The 22,802-nt window shown below is 41.9% G+C and overlaps 1 protein-coding gene across 1 annotated transcript; it reads left to right on the forward strand.

The window, feature by feature from the left end:
* Positions 1-872: 872 nt before the first annotated feature.
* NPFFR2 (neuropeptide FF receptor 2) lies at positions 873-21,677 on the forward strand. The gene is made up of 4 exons (XM_009698486.1): positions 873-992; positions 19,281-19,620; positions 20,189-20,288; positions 20,864-21,677. Exons 1-4 carry the CDS (start codon positions 873-875, stop codon positions 21,675-21,677), a joined length of 1,374 nt encoding a protein of 457 aa, XP_009696788.1.
* The last annotated feature ends 1,125 nt before the right edge of the window (positions 21,678-22,802 follow it).

Consider the following 22,802-nt stretch of genomic DNA (forward strand, 5'->3'; position numbering starts at 1 on the left):
CCAGTTTCCTTTTAAATTCTCATCTAATAAAAGATGGAGAGAAAGGGCAGTTATGCCACACTGGGAGGAAGGAGAGCACAAAGTGTAAAAGCTGGCCATTTTAGTTTTTGAACTGCCATTCAAGAAACCTTTTCCAGTATTTCCTCTTTTCTTGCCTGCACAGGTCAGAGAGTATTTGCTCACACCCGGCAAATATCACTGTGTCAGGATGGCTGCCCAAGAATCTCACTGGCTTCACTGAGATTTCAGAATTCACAAGGGAGCATTTTTTTCAAGCTGAAAAAATCCTGTATTAAAAATATTTGGGGGTACTTTTTGCTTATATTTTTCCTATGAAAAAAGCTTTCTAATTTCCTACCTAAATTTGCTCAGTGCCAGCTTAAACCCAATAGGTACTCTTTCAATACTTTGTTGTAGCTAAACATGTTGGTTTTGTTTCCTGATAATTACTTCTGGGATTCAAGAACAGCAAAAAATAAGATCCTGCCTCAGCATGTGCTGTATGGGCTACACAATGGAGAGCTCTTTGCAGTTTTCTCTCCTACAAAGGGCATCCTCTTCCAGTCCTTCAGCAGCATCTCTGTGAATTTGTTTTAAATTAAACTTTCCTAAACGTGTGGGCTTTGACTAATACAGACTACTCCAGATGAAGGCTTTCTAAGACTCTGGGGAAGTTTTGAAACCACCACCTCCATCAGAAATACTTCATGTCATGCTGTCCTAAGATCCCACCAAGTTACTAACTGGCTTTTATTTCCCTTGGGTTAATAAACCCAGAGCTTCCTTCTTCCCTGGTATTTCTTACTGATAAGCTCCCTGACTTAACAGCCAGAAATCATTGCTGCGGCATAAATCATGGCCTTACACTCAGGATGAAGTTTGATACCGTTCTTATTATCGTACGCGCCAAGGCCATTCTACCCTCTCAGCCAGTCCTCACGCAGTACGTAACGACGGCACACATGCCTGTGACACCGTGCTTGAGAGGACAGGTAACCCCCTCTTATAGGTGCAGTGGCAGACAGAAAGCAGGCAAGCTGCAACTCATGCGCACACACACATGATATGAAGATTAAAAAAAAAAGCACTCACCCTGAGCTGGATGTACTTTGGGAACAATTGCTCCAGTATACAGAGGAGAGGGGATCATTATCCTCTGAGGCTACCAGAAGCATCTACAATGACATCCCATGCAACGGCAGTAACACAGTCTGCTTCAGGACCTACAAGAACAAAACCAAGTCTATAAGTGCAAGCCCAGGCATAGTTCATCTCCTGCACAGCAACTTCCCCTTCAACAACTAAAAGACTTTCAAATTAGAAGAAACTGGACCACAGGATAGCCCCGCAATGCATTGACACTTTGTGAGCCAGCAAATATCCATGCCATCACATCTGTGAGCAACCCACCCGGGACACAAATCTGAATCCTGCTCCACTGCTTGCAGACTCCCATACCCAAGGCAGCAGCACATCCCAGTGTACACACACACACAAAACCAGCGCTTCCAGCTGAACAGGGACATTTCATTTTTTTTCTGGCAGAAAAAATCTCTTTCGAATGAGATGTTTCAAATTTCAGATAATTTTTTTCTTCATCTGGCAAGACGGGACTGTTACAAGCCTCACTATATATTCTGAGGCGTATAACAAAAGATACATACCTAATCTAAGTGTGAGATTGATGCTCCCACCCTGCACAGAATCCATAGAGACCTCCTTGCTTCTGCTACGGCCATCTGTGCCGCTGACCGCAAATCGTGACAGCCTAGTACTTGCAGTTAATGTGCTTGGTGTGGGTCTGGGATCTGGAAAAGCTGAAAATGTTTCTCCCTTGTTCGTCTGTCCCCACATTTATTATTTTAAATGTGTCTTTCTAATTTCAACTGCTGTTGATTGATTTGGAGAGCAGTAGGCAAATCAAGTAAACGTTCAGTTCATAGCCTGTACCCATCAATTGTTTTCCTACTATCATGAGAAAAAACAAAGGACTGAACTCACCACATAGTCAGATCTAATGATATGGATCACAAAGACCACTGTGTGTAGGGCAGCTCTGTTAACAGCACATATACCACACACACACTTTTCACTGCTTGTCCTCACTGTGTGTCACTGCAGAGAAGACACTTGGACACATCCTAAATTGAGATGATGAAGTTTCTGCCTCACCCTTCACTCCAAAGGATGCTGACAGCCTTGCTGGGAATCTGCAGATGTCAGAGCTGCTTGGTTTCAGCTGCTGAGAATGACACTCAGGGCGCCCCACCAGGTCCTCATCACCCTGATGGCCTCACCTGGAGCCTCCACCACCCACACACCCTTCCCCATTGGCCCCAGCTCTGTATTTAAGCTTAGGCCCAGGGAGCTTATTTCTCAATTCAGTTGTAGCTGTGATGTAAATCTTCTTTTTTTTTCTTGTTAGTTTTGCCTTTTTTTTTTTCCTGTTTTTATTTGCGTGGTGTTATTAGACTGCCTTTGACTCCTGCTGAGGTACTGTAGGGCTATGCATGTGGAGGCAGGGGGGCTCTGGTTTACTGCTGTCATTAGGTTTAAGTTTGTTTGTTTTCCAGTTTTATTGTAATCTGTCTGCATTACCTGAGCTAGTGGCAGTATGTGACTTAATTCTTTTTTTACTCCTACTGGCTGATAAAATAAAGCTGGCACATGTTATTTTTAAAGCATGCTGATTAACTTTTCTAAGTGCAAGCAATAAGGCAAATGCTTAGTCTGGTTATAGCATTATGGCAGAACTCCTTGTTCTCCTGATTTCTGGCTAGGTTTCTATTATCTGTTTAAGCCTAGTTCAGATAAAAGGGTTGTTTTGGTAACCTGGACCCATGGAGTGGTACTGTGGGGAACCCTGTGAGAGCAGGGATGCTTTTTCCAGTCTAAGTCAGAGCCCTGGAGCTTCTTTTCTTGCTCTGAATGTGGAGATCTAAGTTGGGCCTGGAGCACTCATTGGCCTCTGAGATTCTCTTCTTCCACCCTTTAGCCATATGAGGAGGGAGAGAGCTTCTAGTGATGGTGGTGGGGTGAATATTACCAACTTTGGCTATGGGGTCTGGGTGGGAGTTGGATTTTGGGAAGGCAGAAACAGGTAAGGCAAAAGCTGTAATCTCGGATACAAGGGCGAACTAATTTAACCTGGGCCATACTGACTGTTCTTTTTTCCCCTGGTTCCTGCTGCTGATTTAAAAGCTACTCTTGCCTTCTTTCCAGAGAGGCTTGATCTAAATGTTGTGGCTCAGCGTGCAGGACAAGAGCCTGAGAGTTGCATGTTGTGCTGAGGACTGCTCAGTGCATTGGGGATGGCTCTGGACTGCTGCTCCCCCCAGCTGTAATGGCTGGGGCGCTCTGTCAGAGGGCTGACATCTGCAGAGGTAACTGTTAGTTCCTGACACCGATAACAAGCTTCCTAAGGCAAAGGGATGCCTCAAAAAGAGCAGAAGGGGGAGGCTCTACAATTAAATATATGCAAGAAACGCAGCCCTGATGTGCAAACCAGGCATTCCCCTTCAGCCCAGGTCAGTGGTGGCTGCAGGTGACAGCCCTCTAGTCCCAGGGCTTGGCAGCTTGGCTTCAGGCTGTTCTCTCCAGTCCCTCCTTCCTTCTCTCCCTCCTCCTTGCATCAGGCAGGAGCTGCAGGGTCTCTTCCCTCTCTGCTGTGCCTGGGGCTGCAGCCTTCCTCCTTCCTGTGCTGAAGAAGTGGCCACTGCGGAGCTCTGGGACCTGTAAGTGGGGGTATCCTGGGTGAGTGGGGTGGGGGCTGCTTTTAACTTGGGCTGGGCTGTTCCTCCCTCTCTGCTGTAGCTGGTTGCTGAGGTAAAACTGCAGGTGCTTTGTTAGCAACAGGTTTTTATGTGTGTGAGGTGGAATGCTGATCCTGCTGCTCTGAGGTGGGGGGGGGGGGTCCCCCACTTTACTTGGGGACATAAACCTGCCTGCATGGGGCTCCTGGTGATGCCAGGCATCTGCCTTCTGGTAAGCAAGCCTCTCCTCCCCACACACTGCTTCAGTTGGTTGCAGAGCGTGCAAGGCTGCAATACTGACCAGTTCCTGCCCGGAGGGGGGACAGGAGCTGGCACTAGATGCCTCAGCCCCAAATGGCTTTGTGGTTGGAAAGCTGGGGGACACACACAACACCACTTCCCCCCACCAGCAGGGACGAGGCAGCTGTACAGCCAGCAAGGACCACTGTGTGCGATGGGGAAAGCATCTGTGCTGCAGGTGCCAATCTAAACGGGCTAGTGCTCAAATGCTGTGCAGAGCTCCAGGTTTTTGTAAGGAAAGCCTGTTGCCACTAAGAGCTCTGCTGTGGAAGAGGGGTGAGCAGAGCCATTTGTGTAACTTGCTTTGCTTTTTCCTGATTGATTCTACAAATGGCTGTCAATTTAAAAGAGCTGAAAAAATGTTTTAAGGGTCAGCTGTCAAATGCTGCTAGTTAACACAGTTGCCTTGCTGAGTCTGGGAAACTTATCTGCCAGGAATCAGTTGTGTTAATTTTGCTGTGAATGAAGGTGCAGAAAGCCTCGTACAGTATTTTAGAGCAAGTTTTGTGTTGGCTGTACCTGTAATAGTCTGCACTATTTCTTTTACTGCTAGCAGTGTAACTATGTTCAGATCAAACCAAATGTGCACAGAAGAGAATTCAACCTGAATTTAAATGTTATTTTGAAGGGAATTAACACAAACTCATTAAAAACTCTCATTAAAGATACATTTGGGATGTTTTAGGTCAAGGACAACCCCTTTTAGTCCAGTGAACTACTCATTTCAATCAGAATGGCTTTCCAAGGGGTGACTTTGACCAGGAAAAGTTTTACATGCTCTTATTTTGTGTTTATATCAATAGCAGACTATCTCCGGTAAGAGAAAAGTATCTGGAGCTTGAAATACCTTTTGTTATCTAACTCTAACTACAGAATAATAGTGCCACCTTTAAATCTAAATCATACTTGGGGGCTGCAAAATATCAAGTGCGGTGGGATCAGTTTCAAGTATTTTGCTGGAGAAAGGGTAACTAATGGAATGTAACTCTCTGCAAGGGGGGACCATTTCTTGAGGCTTGCAATTAGGTACCTGTAAGATGACATCTCAAACCAAAGGGCTGGACCTGTGCTGCTGATTTTTCTCAAAAGGAAAATCTTAGCAAGGAAAACTTACTTCCAGTCGTTGCTGCTTGAGGCAGAGAACAATCTAATTACTTTCCCTTATGGCTATTGCATATCCCAAATCCTGGCTTAGTTTGCCTTATGCCTATTGAGCATCCGAAATCCTGTGTTGTGTTGATGTTAATCTCCTTTTTAATGAGCATCTCTGTAAAACTTATTTGCTGCCACAAAAATATAAGGCTCTCGAAGGTTAAAAATTGAATTTATGTACAGTGTGATTTAGTACGCAATCTAATTGTGTAGACCTTAGACCAAAGTGTATATCCTGCAAATCCTCATATGATGAGCTTCTGTCACCCTCATTCATTTTGTTTGTATCTAGACTTATACTTTTGCTGAATCCACTGGGGCTGATGGTACAGTGATGTACAGCAGTGCTAAAGGCAAAGGTTCTCACAGGGTTGTTAAGAGGGCTGTGGAGAGACAAGTGGGTAGCAAACTGCCTGGGGTGGTGTGGCTATTGTTGCTGTATGAGCTTGCAGAGTTCTGTAAGAGAGGAACAAGAAGGTGGGGAGAAGACTGGTACAAGCTGCAAGTTAATTGAGCTGGGTCAACTGCTTCCACAGCATTGCTGTAGTTGTCTTGTGACCTGTGATCTGACCTCATCAAGCTATATCAAGGGGTAATTTCTATGTGAATCATGGTGCATGAGAAAACTGACCCTGAACTTGCAGTTCCTCACTGGATGAGGATGTCTGTATGGTACAGCCATTGCCACTGAAGAAATAGAATGGGACTGTCTGCACTGACTGTCACCCCTCATGGGACTGAGGTACCTCAAGGGTAAACTGAATGTAGGATGGGTCTAACAGGGTCATGGCCAACAGGACATCTGTGCCTTGAGCCACTGACCTGCTGGACACCCTGAACTCCTGCAAACTGAAGGCATGTGTACTGGGTGAGAATTGCATTATTTATATGGATGTTTAACAGTTGGTAGGCTGGTAGTAGCTGATGCCAGTATTTGATGCATTAGTGCCCTTAAACCAGGAAAGGTGGTTATTTAATTCTATAATGATAGATGACTTTATAGACTAAAATTTCCCACGTGGCCTTAAAAGCTAAGGACAAGGTTTTTTGAAAATTTTGACCTGAGGTCTCCTTGTAGCAGGATTATGTATCTCAAACTTGTTGACTAATTCTAGCTTTCTGACATGGTAAGTGAAAAGTATCAAGAGTACTGCCTTGACAGAAAAGCAGTTGTCTCCCTTGAAGGAAATCATTAACTCTGCCTTTAGATAAAAGACTTACTGTACTGTTTGTTTTCAACTGTTACTAAAATTGAAGCCTAAAATCTTGAGGCTGAGAGTTTCATTAAAATGCTACTAGTTGTCAGGTGACCCTAGTCAATATGGTTAGAGGGTGCTTGTTTTGCTGCTGCCTTCCAGTGGATAAACCTAGGTTGTTAGAGCAACTTGCTGGTAGCAGTGTTATGGTATGACTGGTACAGGTTATTTAAGGTACAGATGAAGACAGCCTAATGGCCCATCAAATGTACTACACTTTTAAGTGTAAGCTGCTTTGAATAGAGAAGCAAATGCTACTGGGAACAATTGTGGCACACTTGACTTTCAGCTATCACTTGTTGAACAGAATTGGCTTTAGGGGAGCGGAGAGAGCTTGGTTCAGCATGTGGACTTGGGCTCACTGTAATGGAGGCCTCACAGTGCAGGTGCAAAAAAAAGAATAAACCTTTTTAGAGCTGAAATACATACACATGGTTAACTTGTAATGGTAGCTTACAGTAGCTATTTTCACTGAGGTCTTGGGGTGGTGGTAATCTGGTGAAATAATGCTTGATGCTAATCAGTGATAAAAGGGATCCTCAAGAAAGAGGAGATGACAAAGGAGGACAGCTTACCATGCCATGGAAACTGCTGGGTTCATTCATGTCACTAGTGCTGCATGCCACTCTCCCCTTCATCCCTGACAGGATGCAGTGTACCTGGAGAAACACAGGAAAGGGGACATGGATGCCTATGGAGAATAGCCTATGTTTGGACAGAAAATCACCTTGCACTCAACAGCTTGAACCCCACGGGTTACTGAGATAATTGTTAGGTTATTAGAGCAACTCATGGAAAGAATCAGTGGATTAATCTGTTAGTGAGCGCTTAAACTATGTAGGTGTAGATGCTGGTGTGCCAAGTCAGTAAAAGTGAACACTTAGTAAGTAGGAAGGTATGGGAAGACTTCACTCCACTGCCCTGTTGTACAGTCCTACAAACTATTAGCTCTTTCTAGAGAGATGATGCTATGCAGGTTAAACCCTTGGTATAAGCTTAATAGACAGGGTTTTCTTCTGTTTAGTCTATACAGTTATTTAAGATTAAAGGTGTTGCCTCTGGACAAATTTGACCTTTGCTTGTGGCTAGGTGTTAAGGAGTCAACACTGACTTGCTGCACAGGTAGTCTGCCCTCTGTCAAGGCAGACTGTTCTGCTTAATTTCTAGTGAAGCATAATCAGATATTCCACTACCTGGGAGCTTGGGTGAGGAGGTAAAATGCTATTTCATTGTAATGAGATCTAAGTAGCAATCCCTGATGTAAAATGCAAGCCATGTACATGCTACAATTAGTTTCATGTTAAGTATGCAGCTGGCTGGGTTTGAAATACTATATACTAAGTGGTATAGAGGGAATAAAAGGATGTATCTTTGAGCTACATTCCCCAAAACAATGTCAGTATAATTGGACTTAAGGTATTAATTGCATGTGATGGTAAGTCACCACAAAAGCAGCATTAGCTGAAGCCCTGGCTGAGAACAAGCAGGGCTTGTAGCTGTTCTTCTAAAGACTTCCTTCTACTTGGAGTAGGCTGGATTTTTTTTTTGTGGGGGAAACATTCTTTTCCAATGGTAGTTCACACACCTTTACTTGTGTGTAATTACAGCAAATGTCTGGAAGGAGGGTGTCAGTCTCATAACTCTGGACCTGTTACTGTGATTTGTCAAAAATAGATGAAGCTACCCAATAAGCATCTGGTTTTGATAGATATACTCCCTTTCCCCCTTGATTTTTTTTAAATAATACTTGTGTTCTCTTGTATGTAGACCAAACTGAGATTCTCAACATGAATATTGTATTGAGGTGGATATTCCAGCCAAGGAGAAGAAACAAATATACTCCAGATCACAGGCTCTGTTTGCTTTCATGCCTATCTCATATTGGGCAATAACTTTTGTGCTAAAATAGATTTAAATCAAATAATTATATGGCTCTTGCTCATTTATCACAATAAACATAGATGTAATCTAGTGCAAAGAACCCTTGTGAAGTGCTATTTGCATTGGTATTGTTTTGGTTCAGGCTGCTGGCAGCTCACATCTGCTTAGGTAGGAGAAAGGAGGCTGGGAAGGACAAGGGAAATTCTTCATTCCACTTCAATAATTCTAGACAGAAGCCAATTTTCTAGGTAAAATAAAATAATAAATAAAATAAATCCATATATCTTTCAAAGTTTTGTTTTTATAGTGTTTAAAAAGCCATGCAGGAGGTTATGTCATAAATACTGCCAAATTCTATTGTCCAAGCCCTCAGTTTCAGGAAAAATGCTATCGTGTTTGGCTTGAAATGTTAGTGTTTTGATGACTGGGCTGAGGATAACACTTCAGGAAGCTGTTACAAGCACATTATTTCTTGAGTTTAGTTCTCTTAATTTATGCTTGTATAGAGCTTTTTGGTTTAATGCTGGTTTTGTACTTGACTTGCCATAGTGAGAGTAACTTTTTGATAGCCAGTCACATCTCCTGAGTTGTTAATGCTGAACTCCACCTGGAGGGATGGCTGCAATAATCTCCACCTGCATTTGCATTTCCAGTTACTGTTCTACTGGTGTGAATCTCGTCAGCCTTTGTTGCCCACACAGCAATATCTGTGTGACAGTAGCTTCTGTAGTTACCATAAAAGACAATTTTAACTTGGACACAAAACAACATAAATTAAGGCTTAAAATCAGACAGAGTTTTTTAGAGTTACTGTCAAGGTAAGTCATGCTTCAGTTGTGTCTGTGTTTGACCCAAGGAGCACTCTGACAGCCTGAGCAAATTGTTCTGTTCTGGAACCTGAAGTACTTGCACTGCTCCCAGCTCTGTCTGGGGGTTTGCTTGCAAGGCAATGCTGGCTCTTCAGTGACTGGGAGCAGTTGACAGCAGGGAAACGATGGCTGGGGAAAGTGGGTTAACTGGTTTAATTATTTACTTAGGCCCCTATCTTCCCCACATCCCATGTCACAGCATGGGGCTTCCTGTAGGGACATTTCCATCCTTCAAGAGAAAGGACTTAACTGCTTCCTTCAAGGCTTACTGGAGAGGATGCAGCACAGAGCAGGTTTGTTTGCCATTTCTCTTGGCAGTTTGCAGCTCTGCAGTGGACTTAAAAACTAACATGTCCATGCCATGTTTCTGTATGGACCAATAACTTGGTGTCAGTGAACCTTGGGCTGAGTTATGGTCATTCACTCTGCAGTGAATAAACTACATCATGGCAGTGCCTGCTTCCCTGTACTGGATCTTCTGTGCCTCCCAGTGTGGGGTGGGGGGCATAAACTAAATCATGACAGTGCCTGCTTCTCTATACAGAGTGAATTAGCTTGCAGCCTGACCCATGGGCTCCTAAATTGCTTATTTTGTTTGCCAGTCTTATTCTCCACTGGGCCTATCTCACAGTTGTTCCATCTTGCACCTTCTACCTAAACTATGACTACACTTGCTTCCTCCTTCTACCTCCTCCCCCAATTACTCTGTTCACTTTCAGTACTCCAAATGATGTGGCTGTCATCTCCACCTGACTGCTCTGGCAATGACTGACTCATGAGCAGAGCCTTAACCTGTATGTAAGATCAATTGATTCAGCTTTGTGCCTACCATCCAGCCAATGTTGGAGGACTGGGGATGGTAAAAATCAGCTGCTATGCTGGAAGGTGGCAATTTAGAAAGCTCATCTCCCATTAGTGGGGAATTTAGTGCTGCAAAAAGCCTAGCAGTGATCCCTTAACTGTTCCTATAGCTTAATCCACAACACTTACTGCTAAGTGCTCACCGGAGTATCTCTCCAGTGAAAAAAGCTCAGACCAGTTCACATGATATTTAGTGGAGTCCCTGGCCAATTTCCCTTGAGGGATGGGAAGCTTCTACTTGCAAAGTGGATTTCAGGAGAACTTAGCTGAAATAGTTTAACTCTACTGAAAGCTTCTCAACTAGGGACTTGTTTCCCCTTCTGAATTCAAGTAACATATTAAAATGGACAAATATGAACAAGGTGTGAGGGGGTAGCAGAGGCACCAAGAATGTCATGCTTGGTGTCTGGCTCACAGGAGTAGTGGATGAGTTTGATCAGCCAGCATTAGCGAAGGAGAAGAGAGATCTGACACGTTTGCTAGCCTGCTTGCAAAACACTGCTAATGCTGCTGCTCTCAGTGGCTACGTGTGTACTGGTGAACAGCTACGTGTGTATTGGTGAACAGGGAGACCACTGCTCTTGCTGTATTAGCTTTTTTTCTACAGTGCTTGCTTTGAAGTTTTACTGCTCAGCCACAAAGACACTTAATTTAATGAGAAGCTGATCACTTCTCTGCTGAATGCGTGTCTGAATAGCAAAGGCAAGCTGGAATGAGTGCACTTAGCTCTCTGCACAGTTCTGGCTTGTACAGCATTCACTCCTTTATTGTAGGAAGCCCAGTACTTGTCTTGATAGTGCTAGATTATGCAGTGATGTGTGTGTGGGGGGGTGAACCCTCTAAAGGGAAGATACCCTAATTATTAATATCTTTGAATGCATCCTAAGCACCAGGTAAATTGCACTAACTTACAAAAGGATATTTATCAGTCCTTGTGTTTTGCCATACAATACCACATCAAGAGGACAAGAACACTATCGGGTGGCATAACAGAAAACACAGAAAGCATGTTCTAATACCTTAACCTCGGTAAGACTTAAGATAGCTTTCAATTAGGTATTGTGCAACTTCTAAACAGATGTTCTCTCATGTGTTAGGTTTTAGACTCAGCAGCTATTAAAATTTAAGGCTGGGGTGTAAGTCTCTTATCATGACCAGGCCAAGCCCCGTACTGAATGTGTTGTACAATTTCCTTGCCCTCTGCTTGACTGAGTGCCTTATGATTATTTTCCCCTGTGCTGCTGATGCTGGTGGTAGTACCATCCTTGTTTCTCACCCTGCACCTGACTGAGAGGACTACGGCTGAAAAGACTCCTTAGATTCCAGTTGCAAAAAGGCCACTAATAGATGCAGAACTTTGATGCTTGGGTTCTGAGTGATCTTAGGGGAATTCTTGTGAAGATGACAAAAAGCCATTTCTGAGTTTAAGGGAGCTAAAATCTTATGACTTGCTAGGCTTCTTAGTAAAGTGTCTGGGTAAGTGTGCCTGTATGTGGAAATCTTACTTTAACCTTATTTCAGGGAACAGTTGGCTGAGATTTTAGTTAAATTTTAAAACAGCCTGTGACACATTGAATAGGAAAAACTTTAAATTTTGAAGCTTAAAGGTTGACTAAGCATTAAGCAAAAAAAATAGGAGTACAATGACAAGCAATAGGTAAGCAGCCTAAGCTCTATTTTTCCAAGGATTCATGTATGTTATGTTACAGCTATCGTAACAGAACATGCATGCAGAAAACATTTTCTCCATGTTTCTTTGCTGCTGAAGTGTTAGGTAACTTTAATTTTACTGTGTAACCAAGGACTCGCTTAGCTCATGTTAAAATACTGTCACTGTATCTGTTCATGCTATCAATCCTTGTTCTTGTGCAGTATGTCATACAGCTCCATGATGGATAAAAAGGCAAAACAAGTAACTGACAAACTTCCATCCCATATTCAACTATTTGCCAAATGGGATACTTCAGATTTTGTATGTTTCTGGGCAAATTGGTAGGAGTCAGGTATGTGCTTGAAAGGATAAAATCCATACATTGGCATCTTAAGGCCAACTAATAGCAAATGGCAGAAAATGCTCAGCTATTGCAATGTTTTGCTATGGTAAATTCTCGGCTTTACTCTTCCTCGCTTAGTGTGGTAATAAAATCAATGATTGACTTAAACTGAATAATACTTGAATGCCATAACAGTGAAGTGGGGTGGAAAATATGATCTATTCTAGAGAAACATAACTTGCTATGAATGCCTCACCTGCCATTAGCATCTTCTGATTTACACTTGAGATTTGGCTTTTAGGCAAAATGTTTTTTCTATTCCTAGCTCAAGTGAATGAGTAGTCTGCAACTAAGTCTTATTTTATTGTGGCAGTCCTACTGATAGCCTACTGACAGCATTCTTTATAATTAGACAACATAGCAAAAGTATAAGATCTTAAAAAAAAAATCCTTTGAGAAAGTATTTTCTTTGGTCCCAGCTCAGATTACCCAGATGAATGGCTGTTAGGGGAGGATAAACAGTTTAAGTCATTTTTAAGAGCACTGTATGCAGCTTCAAGATTGGTACATCTCCCTGGGATTGCCCATTTAAAAATGAGAAATTCGCTTCTCATTATATACTTGTTTTTCTTCATAGAAGTAAATGTTAATAAGAAAAAAATTATTGCAATTTGCTGGTTTTAGCATGGCTTTTCTTTCACAACTCCTTTTTCCTAGCTGAAAGCCTACCGTTTCCATGTGATATGCGGTGCTTATTTTGAGATAAGATCCTCTGAGGTATTTCATAAAATACCATTGAAGTTCTGATATATGAAAAAGTAAATAAAATACTTTAAGAGTAAGTTCTACTGCCTTAATTCATAAATATCTTCAGAGTTTGTACTTTGCAGTTCAAGTCCTGCATTATACAGACTGAACACTTCTGCTTATATGGGAAACTGACATTAAGTGCAAAGTGAAGTTAAGACATACCTTAAAACAGTTTCCAAGAAGTTAATGATACTCTAATGAAATCTTGACTTGGGAAAAAGGCTGTCTTGCCTGTGGCATTTATCTTGGCAACCCCAGGTGCTCCAGTTTTATACTTTCTGCACTTCTGACTGTCATGTACTTGAGCCTCAGTCTGGAACTTGGTGTCTGGCTGTTGCTGAAGCCTCGCTTTTTCTCTGGAAGAGAAAGCAAAGATGAGCCCTGCTTGCAATGAACTGTGGACACACATCCTTCATATCTAACCTATTGAAATGTATGATGCTATGATAAAGAGTTTCTAAAATTTACAGTGAAATGGGAGAACACAGTGCCACATTTTACCTTCTTAGATTAAATGATGACTTATCTTACAATATTTCCCTGTAGGGTATAATTTTGAGCCCTCTGATCTTTCCTGTGACTTTCTATAGACTTCCTGCACTTGATCCAAATCTGTGCTGAATTAAATTGACCGGAACTAAATGCAACAAATGAAATGAGCCCTGAGTACTGAACAGCATGGAGGTATTTCATGTGTTCTAGAAGCTACTGTCCTGCTTATGTGCTATTAGGGTGCCTGCTGTTCTTGTACGTCATGCTGCTGTTGCCTCCTGTTCAGCTTGTAACTTGGTACAAACCCCAGATCCTTGTTCACAGTACTACCACACAGTTAGTGGTTCCCCTGATTATTTTTTTTTCTTTTCTCCTGCCTCACTGCATACTGCTGAGCAGTGTCTCCCTGTTGAACAACATTTTGGCTTTAAGCTGGTTTCCATAGGAAATAGTCTTTTGCAACCAAGGAGCCTGGCAACTGGACTACTTTCCCTGGAAACATTACTTTTAGGGCAGAGGTCACTTGTGACTACTTTCCATTCCCATACTACTTCACATGCCCTACTTAATTCTTAAAAATGGCTGCTAACAGCACCTCACTGAGTCAGGAATGTTCACAGTTGATCTTTTTTTTTTTTTAAGGCAAGAACAATTTGTCTTGGTTATTAGCTTTTTCTGATCCACTGAGTCATAGGATAACCCACACAATTGTCTTTTCCTTATTTCTAAGACACTTACAGAATGAGGTACTGCTATTTTTGCCATCCCTCAGTGGCTGCATTCTGCAAGCAGAATTTTCTAACTTTTCAGCAGACCAGAGATGCTATAATTTTCCAGGATCTCTAGGAAATTTCTGTAGTTGACCTGTTACTGAGTATAGAGCTCAGGACAAGGGAAGAACAGTTTTTTTGGTTTTTTTGTTTCTTTTTTTAGCATTTAGCACATTAAATTTTCTTTTTCCATGACAACATGCTTTTGTTCTTCATGTCTCTGAAGGTTCCTTATCTTTGTTTCAGCGTCTAAAGCCTTAGAGGATTCTGTGATCAGATTTCACACTCACAGAAATCAAGGTAACAAAAACAGATGGTTGTGTGCAAAAGTGAAGCAGTGTTGGCTGGCTCCAGTGGTTACTAGATTTTGTCCATGTGGCCAACATGAAATAATTGCATTCACTTCATAATTACCTTGAGCTGTTATTGTAAAAATGGAAAATGGATTTTTCCATATCCAGTGGCATGCGATTGTCCTGGTTATGCTATGAGACTTCATACTGCATATTTGTATATGGATGCTCTTAGTGGGATTTCAACAGCATATGAGCCCTGTGTGTTTAAAAACCCAGTGCATGAGACTGGGCAGTTTTTCACTAGTGGAGGCTCTTGCTTTACTTTGCAGATTTTCCTCTGGTATATTAAATGAAGTAGGGAGGGCATACCCTTATCAAATTACCACGTGGAAGCAAATTACTTTTATTTATCATCTTATAATATTTATGTATTGCATTATTTTTTCCCTTTTCTTAGATGACTTATGTTTCTGTCTTCTGTGCCTCTGTCGACTATTTATCACTGTCTGTTTTAGCTGGCAAGTACCTTGTGAAAACACAAGGCACTGCCTTAATTTCTCCTTCCAGCCAATCCTTTTCCACCTCAGCTTCAATATAATAAAAATCTGCATACCTTTTCCATTTCCTGTAAGCTGTGGTATTTGTATGGCAAATTCACTGTTTGCTACAGCTGCAATGACACAAAATTTCATCAGTGCAACTGTGATCAGACTGTGTAAGACAAACAGACACAGCTCCAGTTTTGCCTTGAGGCTGTTTGCAACTTCTTGTTTATCAGTTAGTTACAAACAAAAACTATTCCAGAGTTCATTACAGAAAGGATTGAAAGCTGTTGCTTGACAATACATTGTCAGAAAAAGAGAGAAAATCTAAGTTATGTATCAAAAAAAAAAAATTATAAAATTATTCCTCCTGCTTCTAGGGTGATAAGGTATCGTTTCAGTTGTCCTAATGAACAGAATGCTAAGTAATTAACTAACTAGAACGCTGCCATTGCACAGGAACAACCTACAAGAGTTTGTACTCCTGGGACCAAAGCCTCATATTAGTACTATCTGCATAACCATTTGTACCTGTAAAAAGCCTAGCAAAAGCCTGTGTAGCCCATAAATGGTTGTGTATATAAGGTGCAAAGCAGCAATAAAATCTGAACTGTAGATATTCCCTTTCTGTTCTTGCACAGAGGAACAATGCTCCTCTGTCACAGAATGTCAAAGAACTTCTCCTTCATACCATAAGGGACCCCTCAAAAAGCCAAACTACGGAAGGCAAGGAAGGAAAGTCACCTCTATCTCATCTGCAGGGCTGCTTCGTGACTGCACAGGTCCTGTTGGTCATGGGGACTGGGAACACGGCGTGAGACAAAAGCCATCTTCCCCAAGCTGGAGTGTTTTTCTTAAAGCACCACCTCTGGGAAGCAAACGATTACAGAAGAAAATTAGTAAAAATTTACAATAACAATAACCAAAAAGAATACATTTTTGGCTGTCCTATTTGTAGAGAAATGTGGAAGAACGTGAACTTAGGTGGAACCTCAGAGAAGCCAAAACAAAGGAGCCAACTACATGTTTATTTTTGTTAGAGGATGAGCAGGGGCAGAGTGCCTGACTTTTTTCCACACTCTTGGGATTGAGTGTATTGCTACTCTTTGCCAAAATTTTCAAAACCGGATGGGAGACCTACCAGGAGCACAAGTCTTGTGCTTACTCTGCACAGAGAAGAACCTATTTTCTCATACAGCTACATTTACTGTCTGAAATGCAGCAATTGGTCTAGGGTAGCTCCATCCCTTGCTTCATTTGCTCCAAACATGTAACAAGAGTCAGATTACTGGCACCGTCTCCTCCATTTCTTGCTATTTCACCTCCCCTGTGTTAAACCAAACTCCTTCCTTGCTCTCATCACAAGCCATCAGGAAAAGAACGCTTGAAAGCAAGAGCCCTCGCATTTTTAATTTGGTTTGCCAACCAACGGTCGGCACCCTCAGAAGTGACTTAGAGTTACAGAGCAAACGCCAGTGTGTTCAATTCCTTGTGGTGTATTTGGGCCTCATCCAGCATAGCCACACCAACCTGGGGACCTCGCTGCCTTTCCCAGCGAAGGAAGCTCCTGTGGTAAGCTCTGCTTCTCATCTAGATGGGCAGGGAGAGCTTGGGCTCCTGCTCCTTAGTACCCTGAGAAACTGGCTGGGCGACGACAAGGAAAACGAGCAACGATAAATCAATTTCTTGTCACAGGCCGAAAGGGAGCGAGAGATGCTGAGCTTTAAATGGATCTTTAGTGACGCAGCATCTCCTGGGATTTATAAAGCACAGCTCCAGATCTGTGATTAAAGGAACAGCATATACTACTATTGTCAAATATCTGTATTTGAATTCTGCCGACACTCTTCATCTCAGGCATGTTTGTGTGCAAATGCAGTGCCTGCTATCTTGAGTGAACAGTAAAATTGGCATTAAAACACTTTCTACAGCAGTTGACTCTGATCTCTGGCTAGTTAAAGCATTTGGCACGTAGTACATTTGAATAAAAATATTTTCAATCATTTTGAAAATATGTTGAATGAAAACAGTAAGGATAAATAAACAGTCTTTTTCCATAAAGACAGCCAAAGAGAATATACAACTATTACAGCTAGCTTGTATATACTGCTTTGTTAGAACATACAAGAAAGCCTTTTTTTTTTTTTAGAGATTTCAGATTATTCTCTACCTACCTTAATGTGCAGACATTTTAATGAATATGTAAAAATACAGACCTATTACAAACACTGTCCTGCTGTGGACTTCTAAAAAGGCAGAGGACACCAGAACGTGAAGGTTTTTTCACTGCTCTGCTTGTTTCAAACCTGAGACATATCAGAATAAGTATTTTTTTACTGCACTTGCTACCTGGAAGTAAAACATTTGCAGAGACTTTGATGTTACTGAATTTCATTGACAAGCAAAATAAAGAAAAGCTGCAATGCTTTCCTGAGAATTAAGAGTGTGTAAATGTATCAGGGAACAATAGGCAGAGACAGAAGGTAAATTAGAAACTCTTTTAAGTAAAACCCAGCAAGAAGAATGAAGAAAAACCATCTGCCCTTTTAGTGTTGGTACCTAACACTCATTTTCTTTTCCTGGGGCAAGGGCTGCCCTACATGGAGTGACAACAGAATGTCACCTTCCATCATTACTCGACAGGTACGGGAAAACCATCATCAGGTATCTGGGGAGGCAGCTGAAACCTTAGCTGCACAGAAAAGGGCCTGCTCTGAGTCTCCTTTCATAAGGAAAGAGATGTACCCAGCACTTTCCTTCCCTCACATACAAGCTTATCAGCATTTGGATATTTGTGCCTTATTTTAAATTCTATTTATGCTAAGGAATTTGTAAGTGTCCTAAAGGCACCTGCACCCATACGTTAATTTTATGCCTTCTACCACCAATTAGTTTTGCAATTCTTTTAAGTTAAGAATACCTCCGTCCCCCTGCCTCTTTAGGCATCTCCATCTGGTAGGTAAAATAAATGTGGAAAAAAATTTTGAATGCTGCTTCCAAATGAAGTTATCTGGTATCAGCTGTAAATATCAAGATGTGACTGTTGGCCTGTTATGTAGACTGATACCATTTCTATGTGTGTTGTATATACACATGTTAGAAGTTTGCCATAGTTAAGATTTGAATTAGAATTTTGGTGCAGCGCCTCATATAACTCTAGGTTCTACAAGGCAAGAAAACAGATTGTGGCTTACAAAGTTAATATCAATCAGTTAAATTTGGAAGTAAGTTTGGGGCATACAAATTCTGTACCTGCTTTAAATTAATTCTTTCAGCTCCATCAGTCAAATAAAAAGTCTCACGACCCTTTTGTTCAAGCTATCACCCCAGCAAAAGCATTGCTACTACAACACAGCAGGCATAGATACTTGTGGTTTGAAACTGAGATGAATCAGTATCAAGGAAGTTCAGACTTGAAAAAAGTCTCTCTTAGAAAAAGCTTGTAGCTTTTGCCAACAGTAATCTAATAAAATATAAAATGGGAGAATTTACTTTATAGTGTGAATAAATCATGTGGGAAAAGTATCACTCACATTTTACAGCAGGAAAACCACAACATGGAGAGATTACAAATTCCTCAAGATCAGATGGGAATTCAGCAGCAGTGCTAGGAAATGAATCCAGCTATCTTGTACTTTAACCTGTTTAAAATACAGTGTAGTCCTTCATATCTGCAGACTCATCTCCTGATCTATGTAGCTTGTAAGCAGGGATGTAAAATCAACTGTGGTCTAATACCAACTGTACACAAAAATGTTTCATTTTCAAGGAAATGGGATTGGATTTGGATACCTTTGGGCAGAAGGTTTGTGCTACTTCAGAAATCTTTAATTTAATCACTGTTTTTCAAGGCCCAGCAATCTCGCTGTTGCCTAAGTGCCAGATTACTCAAGCTGTTGAGTAAATGGATCTCTCAAGAATTCTGATTAATTTTTTTCTCAAAATAAACTGTTCAGGTTGTTGGTTTGTTTACTTGACACAACACAATAGGCCAGTTTACATCCTGTCTGGCTTTCCTGTCCTTTGGGAAAGGAAGGACTTAATTTATAGAGCCTGCAGAAGGAAGAAAACCCTGCAGCAGTCTTACTGGTCGCCTTTGTACACCTGTGTTGTAAAAATCAAACTAAGAGTATTTGTTGCTTTTCCTATCTGGGGAGGCTCAACGGACTGTTAAAATAAGCAATAGAGAAAAGAGTATACATAAGCTTTGCATGCATTTCAGCACACAGTATATCCAAACTAGTCCCATTTCTTCAGATCAATTTCAAGCATATTAAAATGACCTTTTTGAAAATATCTTTTAAGGCACATTACAACACAAGTAAGAAAATGGACTCAAACTCTTCATTCGATTGGCCTCACATGCTGAATTATAACGGGACATACACGTACCTCTACTTAGAAGGCAACGTCTCCTATGTGGATTTCTATCTTCATCAGCCTTCAGTGGCAGCCGTCTTCATCATCTCTTACCTCCTGATCTTCCTGCTCTGCATGGTTGGCAACGGAGTGGTTTGCTTTATTGTCCTGAGGAGCAAACATATGCGTACAGTCACAAACCTGTTCATCTTAAACCTGGCTGTCAGTGATTTACTGGTGGGAATCTTCTGCATGCCCACCACCCTCCTGGACAACATCATTGCAGGTAGGCTGGTTCACACCACATGGCATAAAGAGCTTGAGGGGGACTCATCTGCATTTCTGAGTGCTGGTCTCCCTAGGGGCCCTGAGAGCTGGGCACATATTTCTGAGCGGGGTCTATTGGCATTTCAAGTCGCTGGAAGTCAGAAGTGAGGAAGACAAGCCTCTAACTCACCTTCTGACCGGGGTTGTCCTTGCTGACTTCCACATCCCTTGTCTTTAGGAAGGGATTCTCCCACTAACAATTTATACATTTAGGAAGACTTGTCAGATGCTATGAACTACTTGCAGAGAATCTACTGTAGTGGTCGATTCCCTTTCTTGTCTTGAGATCTTGTTTTAGTGGGATGTTAAACCACAAATGTTTGCTTTGCTGTTTTTTGGAACATCAGAAACTCACCCAAAACATTTGGCACAGCATTTGTTTACATAACCTCTGCCTCCCTAACCCCTGCTATGGCCTGACAGAGCAAAAGAAATGTATTCGTTCTGGGGTGGAAATTTCCTCTTACACATATAAGCACAGTGCTGCAGTGAGATGGCAGCAATTTCAATTGCCTGTTTCCTTCCAGGATGGCCTTTTGGGAGCCTGGTTTGCAAGATGAGCGGGATGGTCCAAGGAATCTCTGTTTCTGCCTCTGTCTTCACTCTAGTTGCTATTGCCGTAGACAGGTAAGATGTAACTTAAGAGAGACTGTAAACTGTCACTTTTATCTCCCTCTGGCCACCTGACCATGCCAAGGCCGATCCGTTAATCCATACCACACTGCAATAGATTAGATGTGTTTTGCTCCTGAGGCTATTAATCTAAACAAAATGTGGCCAGGTCTAAAGAGCACCAATAGCAATTTGCTCCTCCGCTGTATCTCTTAAAGATGGTACAGCTGGGCTACACCTGGCTGCCTAGAATTGGTTTGTTCCTTAGCTGTTAAGCTAGATAGCAGAGGCACTAGTACCCACTTTGGTTAAATGAAGTAGCAGAAGTAGCAGGCTGATAAGGAGACAGATCAAAATGAGGAAATTTTAACAGCAAATAGGACTTTTTTTTTTAAGATTGTTTTTACCAACACAGCTTTTAAACAGAGCAACTAAATACAACTCCACTAGTTTGTGCAGGATGAGGAGATGATTCCATCTACATTTTTTAAAAAAACATGCAATTTAAAGTGTGTGTGTATGCTTGCCTGTTTGATTAAGCATTCCTTAAAGGGCTTCTCCACGTGTGTCCCCGGATGTCTTTGCCACAGGTTTCGATGCATTGTTTATCCGTTTAAGCAGAAGCTGACAATATCAACTGCAGTAGCCATTATAGCAGTCATCTGGATTCTGGCCATCGCCATCATGTGTCCTTCTGCAGTCATGCTGCACGTGCAAGAAGAGAAGCATTTCAGGGTGATCCTTGGCTATGGCAATGAAACCCGCCCTGTATACTGGTGCCGGGAGGACTGGCCTGACCCGGGAATGAGAAAGATCTACACAACAGTTCTGTTTGCCAACATCTATCTGGCTCCTCTGTCACTCATTATTATCATGTATGCTAGGATAAGTATTGCTCTCTTTAACACAGCCATGCCCGTGGTGGGAAAACACAGCCAGGAGCAGCGGCACAGCGTGTCTAAGAAGAAACAAAAAGTCATCAAAATGCTCATTATTGTGGCTTTGCTTTTCACCCTGTCCTGGCTTCCCTTGTGGACTCTGATGATGCTCTCAGACTACGCCAACCTTTCAGATACCCAGTTGCAGATCATCAACATTTATATCTATCCCTTTGCTCACTGGCTGGCCTTTTTCAACAGCAGCGTCAATCCCATCATCTACGGTTTCTTTAACGAAAACTTTCGCCGAGGCTTTCAGGCAGTCTTTAAATTTCAGCTCTGCTCCAGGGAGATCGTTCACAGGGAGGTCTATTCTCAGCGAGGCCAAAGCAATGCCATTTTGCCAGCTGCCAACTACCAGACACCCCAAGATCAAGCTTGTCAAAATGCTAAGGAGGAGAGGAAGACAGTTAAGAAAGGAAATTGGGTGAATAACCAGCAGGATCTGATAATGGAGGATATCTAGAAGAGCCCTGCAACGATGGGATTAAGCGAAACACGCTAGGAACAACCTAAATGATTTATGCCTTGCAGAGTTTATTTATCATGTTGTGAAACTCACGATCTCTAAGCCCTTGCTGACAAAAACGTCAAGATGTTTCTGCGTTGAAGGAGATACACAATTTGCATAATATCTGAACATTTGATAGAAGTAGGAAACCAAATTCAGCCCTTTGTGTTACCAGCTTAAACCAGTAGCAACTCCCCTGCAGTCAGTGATGACTCACTGCTCTTGAACTGGGCTGGAGCAAAGACATAATTGAAATGGGATTACCTTCCATTTATTGTGACATAAGAGAAAAAGAGAACTATGATTATTGACTCAGGTACAATTACTCTGGGTACTCACTGATGAAGAGGAAAACATACATTCATTTTCTTCTGTGAATCTCTCAGAGCAGCTGACACAGGGTTGCATGAACAATATTTATGGTAGTGTTTCAGCATATGAGGCTAGTTTTTGTTAATACCTACGGTTTTCTCCTGATATCAGACAACGAAAACATCACTGTTATTGGTAGCATCCAGCTAGACTGCAGAGCTGGAAAAAGGAGGGAATCGCAAGACTTGCCAGGGCCCCGAGTTTATGCCCCCTCCTGGGGGTTTGGCTGCTGGGGCTCAGGGTAGCTCTGAGGCAGTGTGGCTGAGGGTGTCCCCCTTGTTGCATTAAGAAATAATTTTATCTGTAGACCAAAATACCTGCTTATAAAGAAGTCCTCTGCTAAAAGCAAGGCTAATCCAATAAACTCACTTCTTGATTTAACATAATTTTCTCTTTGTGCAGCAATGAGTCCTTGGTACTACTTTTTTAGCTGCTTCTGTGAAGCATAAGCCTGTTCCTCGAATTTGTCAATCTATTATTCTACAACTGTCATTAACTGAAACATTGGCGATACAGGTTGAATATTTGAACTGAACTCACTGGTTCCCGGGTCTTCTTGTGGTTGTACTCATATTGCTTCTGCCTGGACATTTTGAACAGTTCCGACCCAAATGACAAAGTCACATTTCAGGTATTCCCCTTTCTGGTTGCCCCTCTAATTAATGTCACAGAATTAACAATTGTTGCAGCTAGAGAAATAAATAGGAG

Source organism: Cariama cristata, unplaced genomic scaffold, assembly GCF_000690535.1.
Source record: "Cariama cristata isolate BGI_N322 unplaced genomic scaffold, ASM69053v1 scaffold1984, whole genome shotgun sequence".
Taxonomy (NCBI): domain Eukaryota; kingdom Metazoa; phylum Chordata; class Aves; order Cariamiformes; family Cariamidae; genus Cariama; species Cariama cristata.

Bases quoted from the DNA above. Each gene is read 5' to 3' on its own strand.
- NPFFR2 (XM_009698486.1), top strand. From the start codon at position 873: ATGAAGTTTGATACCGTTCTTATTATCGTACGCGCCAAGGCCATTCTA. The intron at 993-19,280 runs GTAACCCCCTCT...ATATCTTTTAAG, and splicing joins CACCGTGCTTGAGAGGACAG to GCACATTACAACACAAGTAA. The intron at 19,621-20,188 runs GTAGGCTGGTTC...GTTTCCTTCCAG, and splicing joins CCTGGACAACATCATTGCAG to GATGGCCTTTTGGGAGCCTG.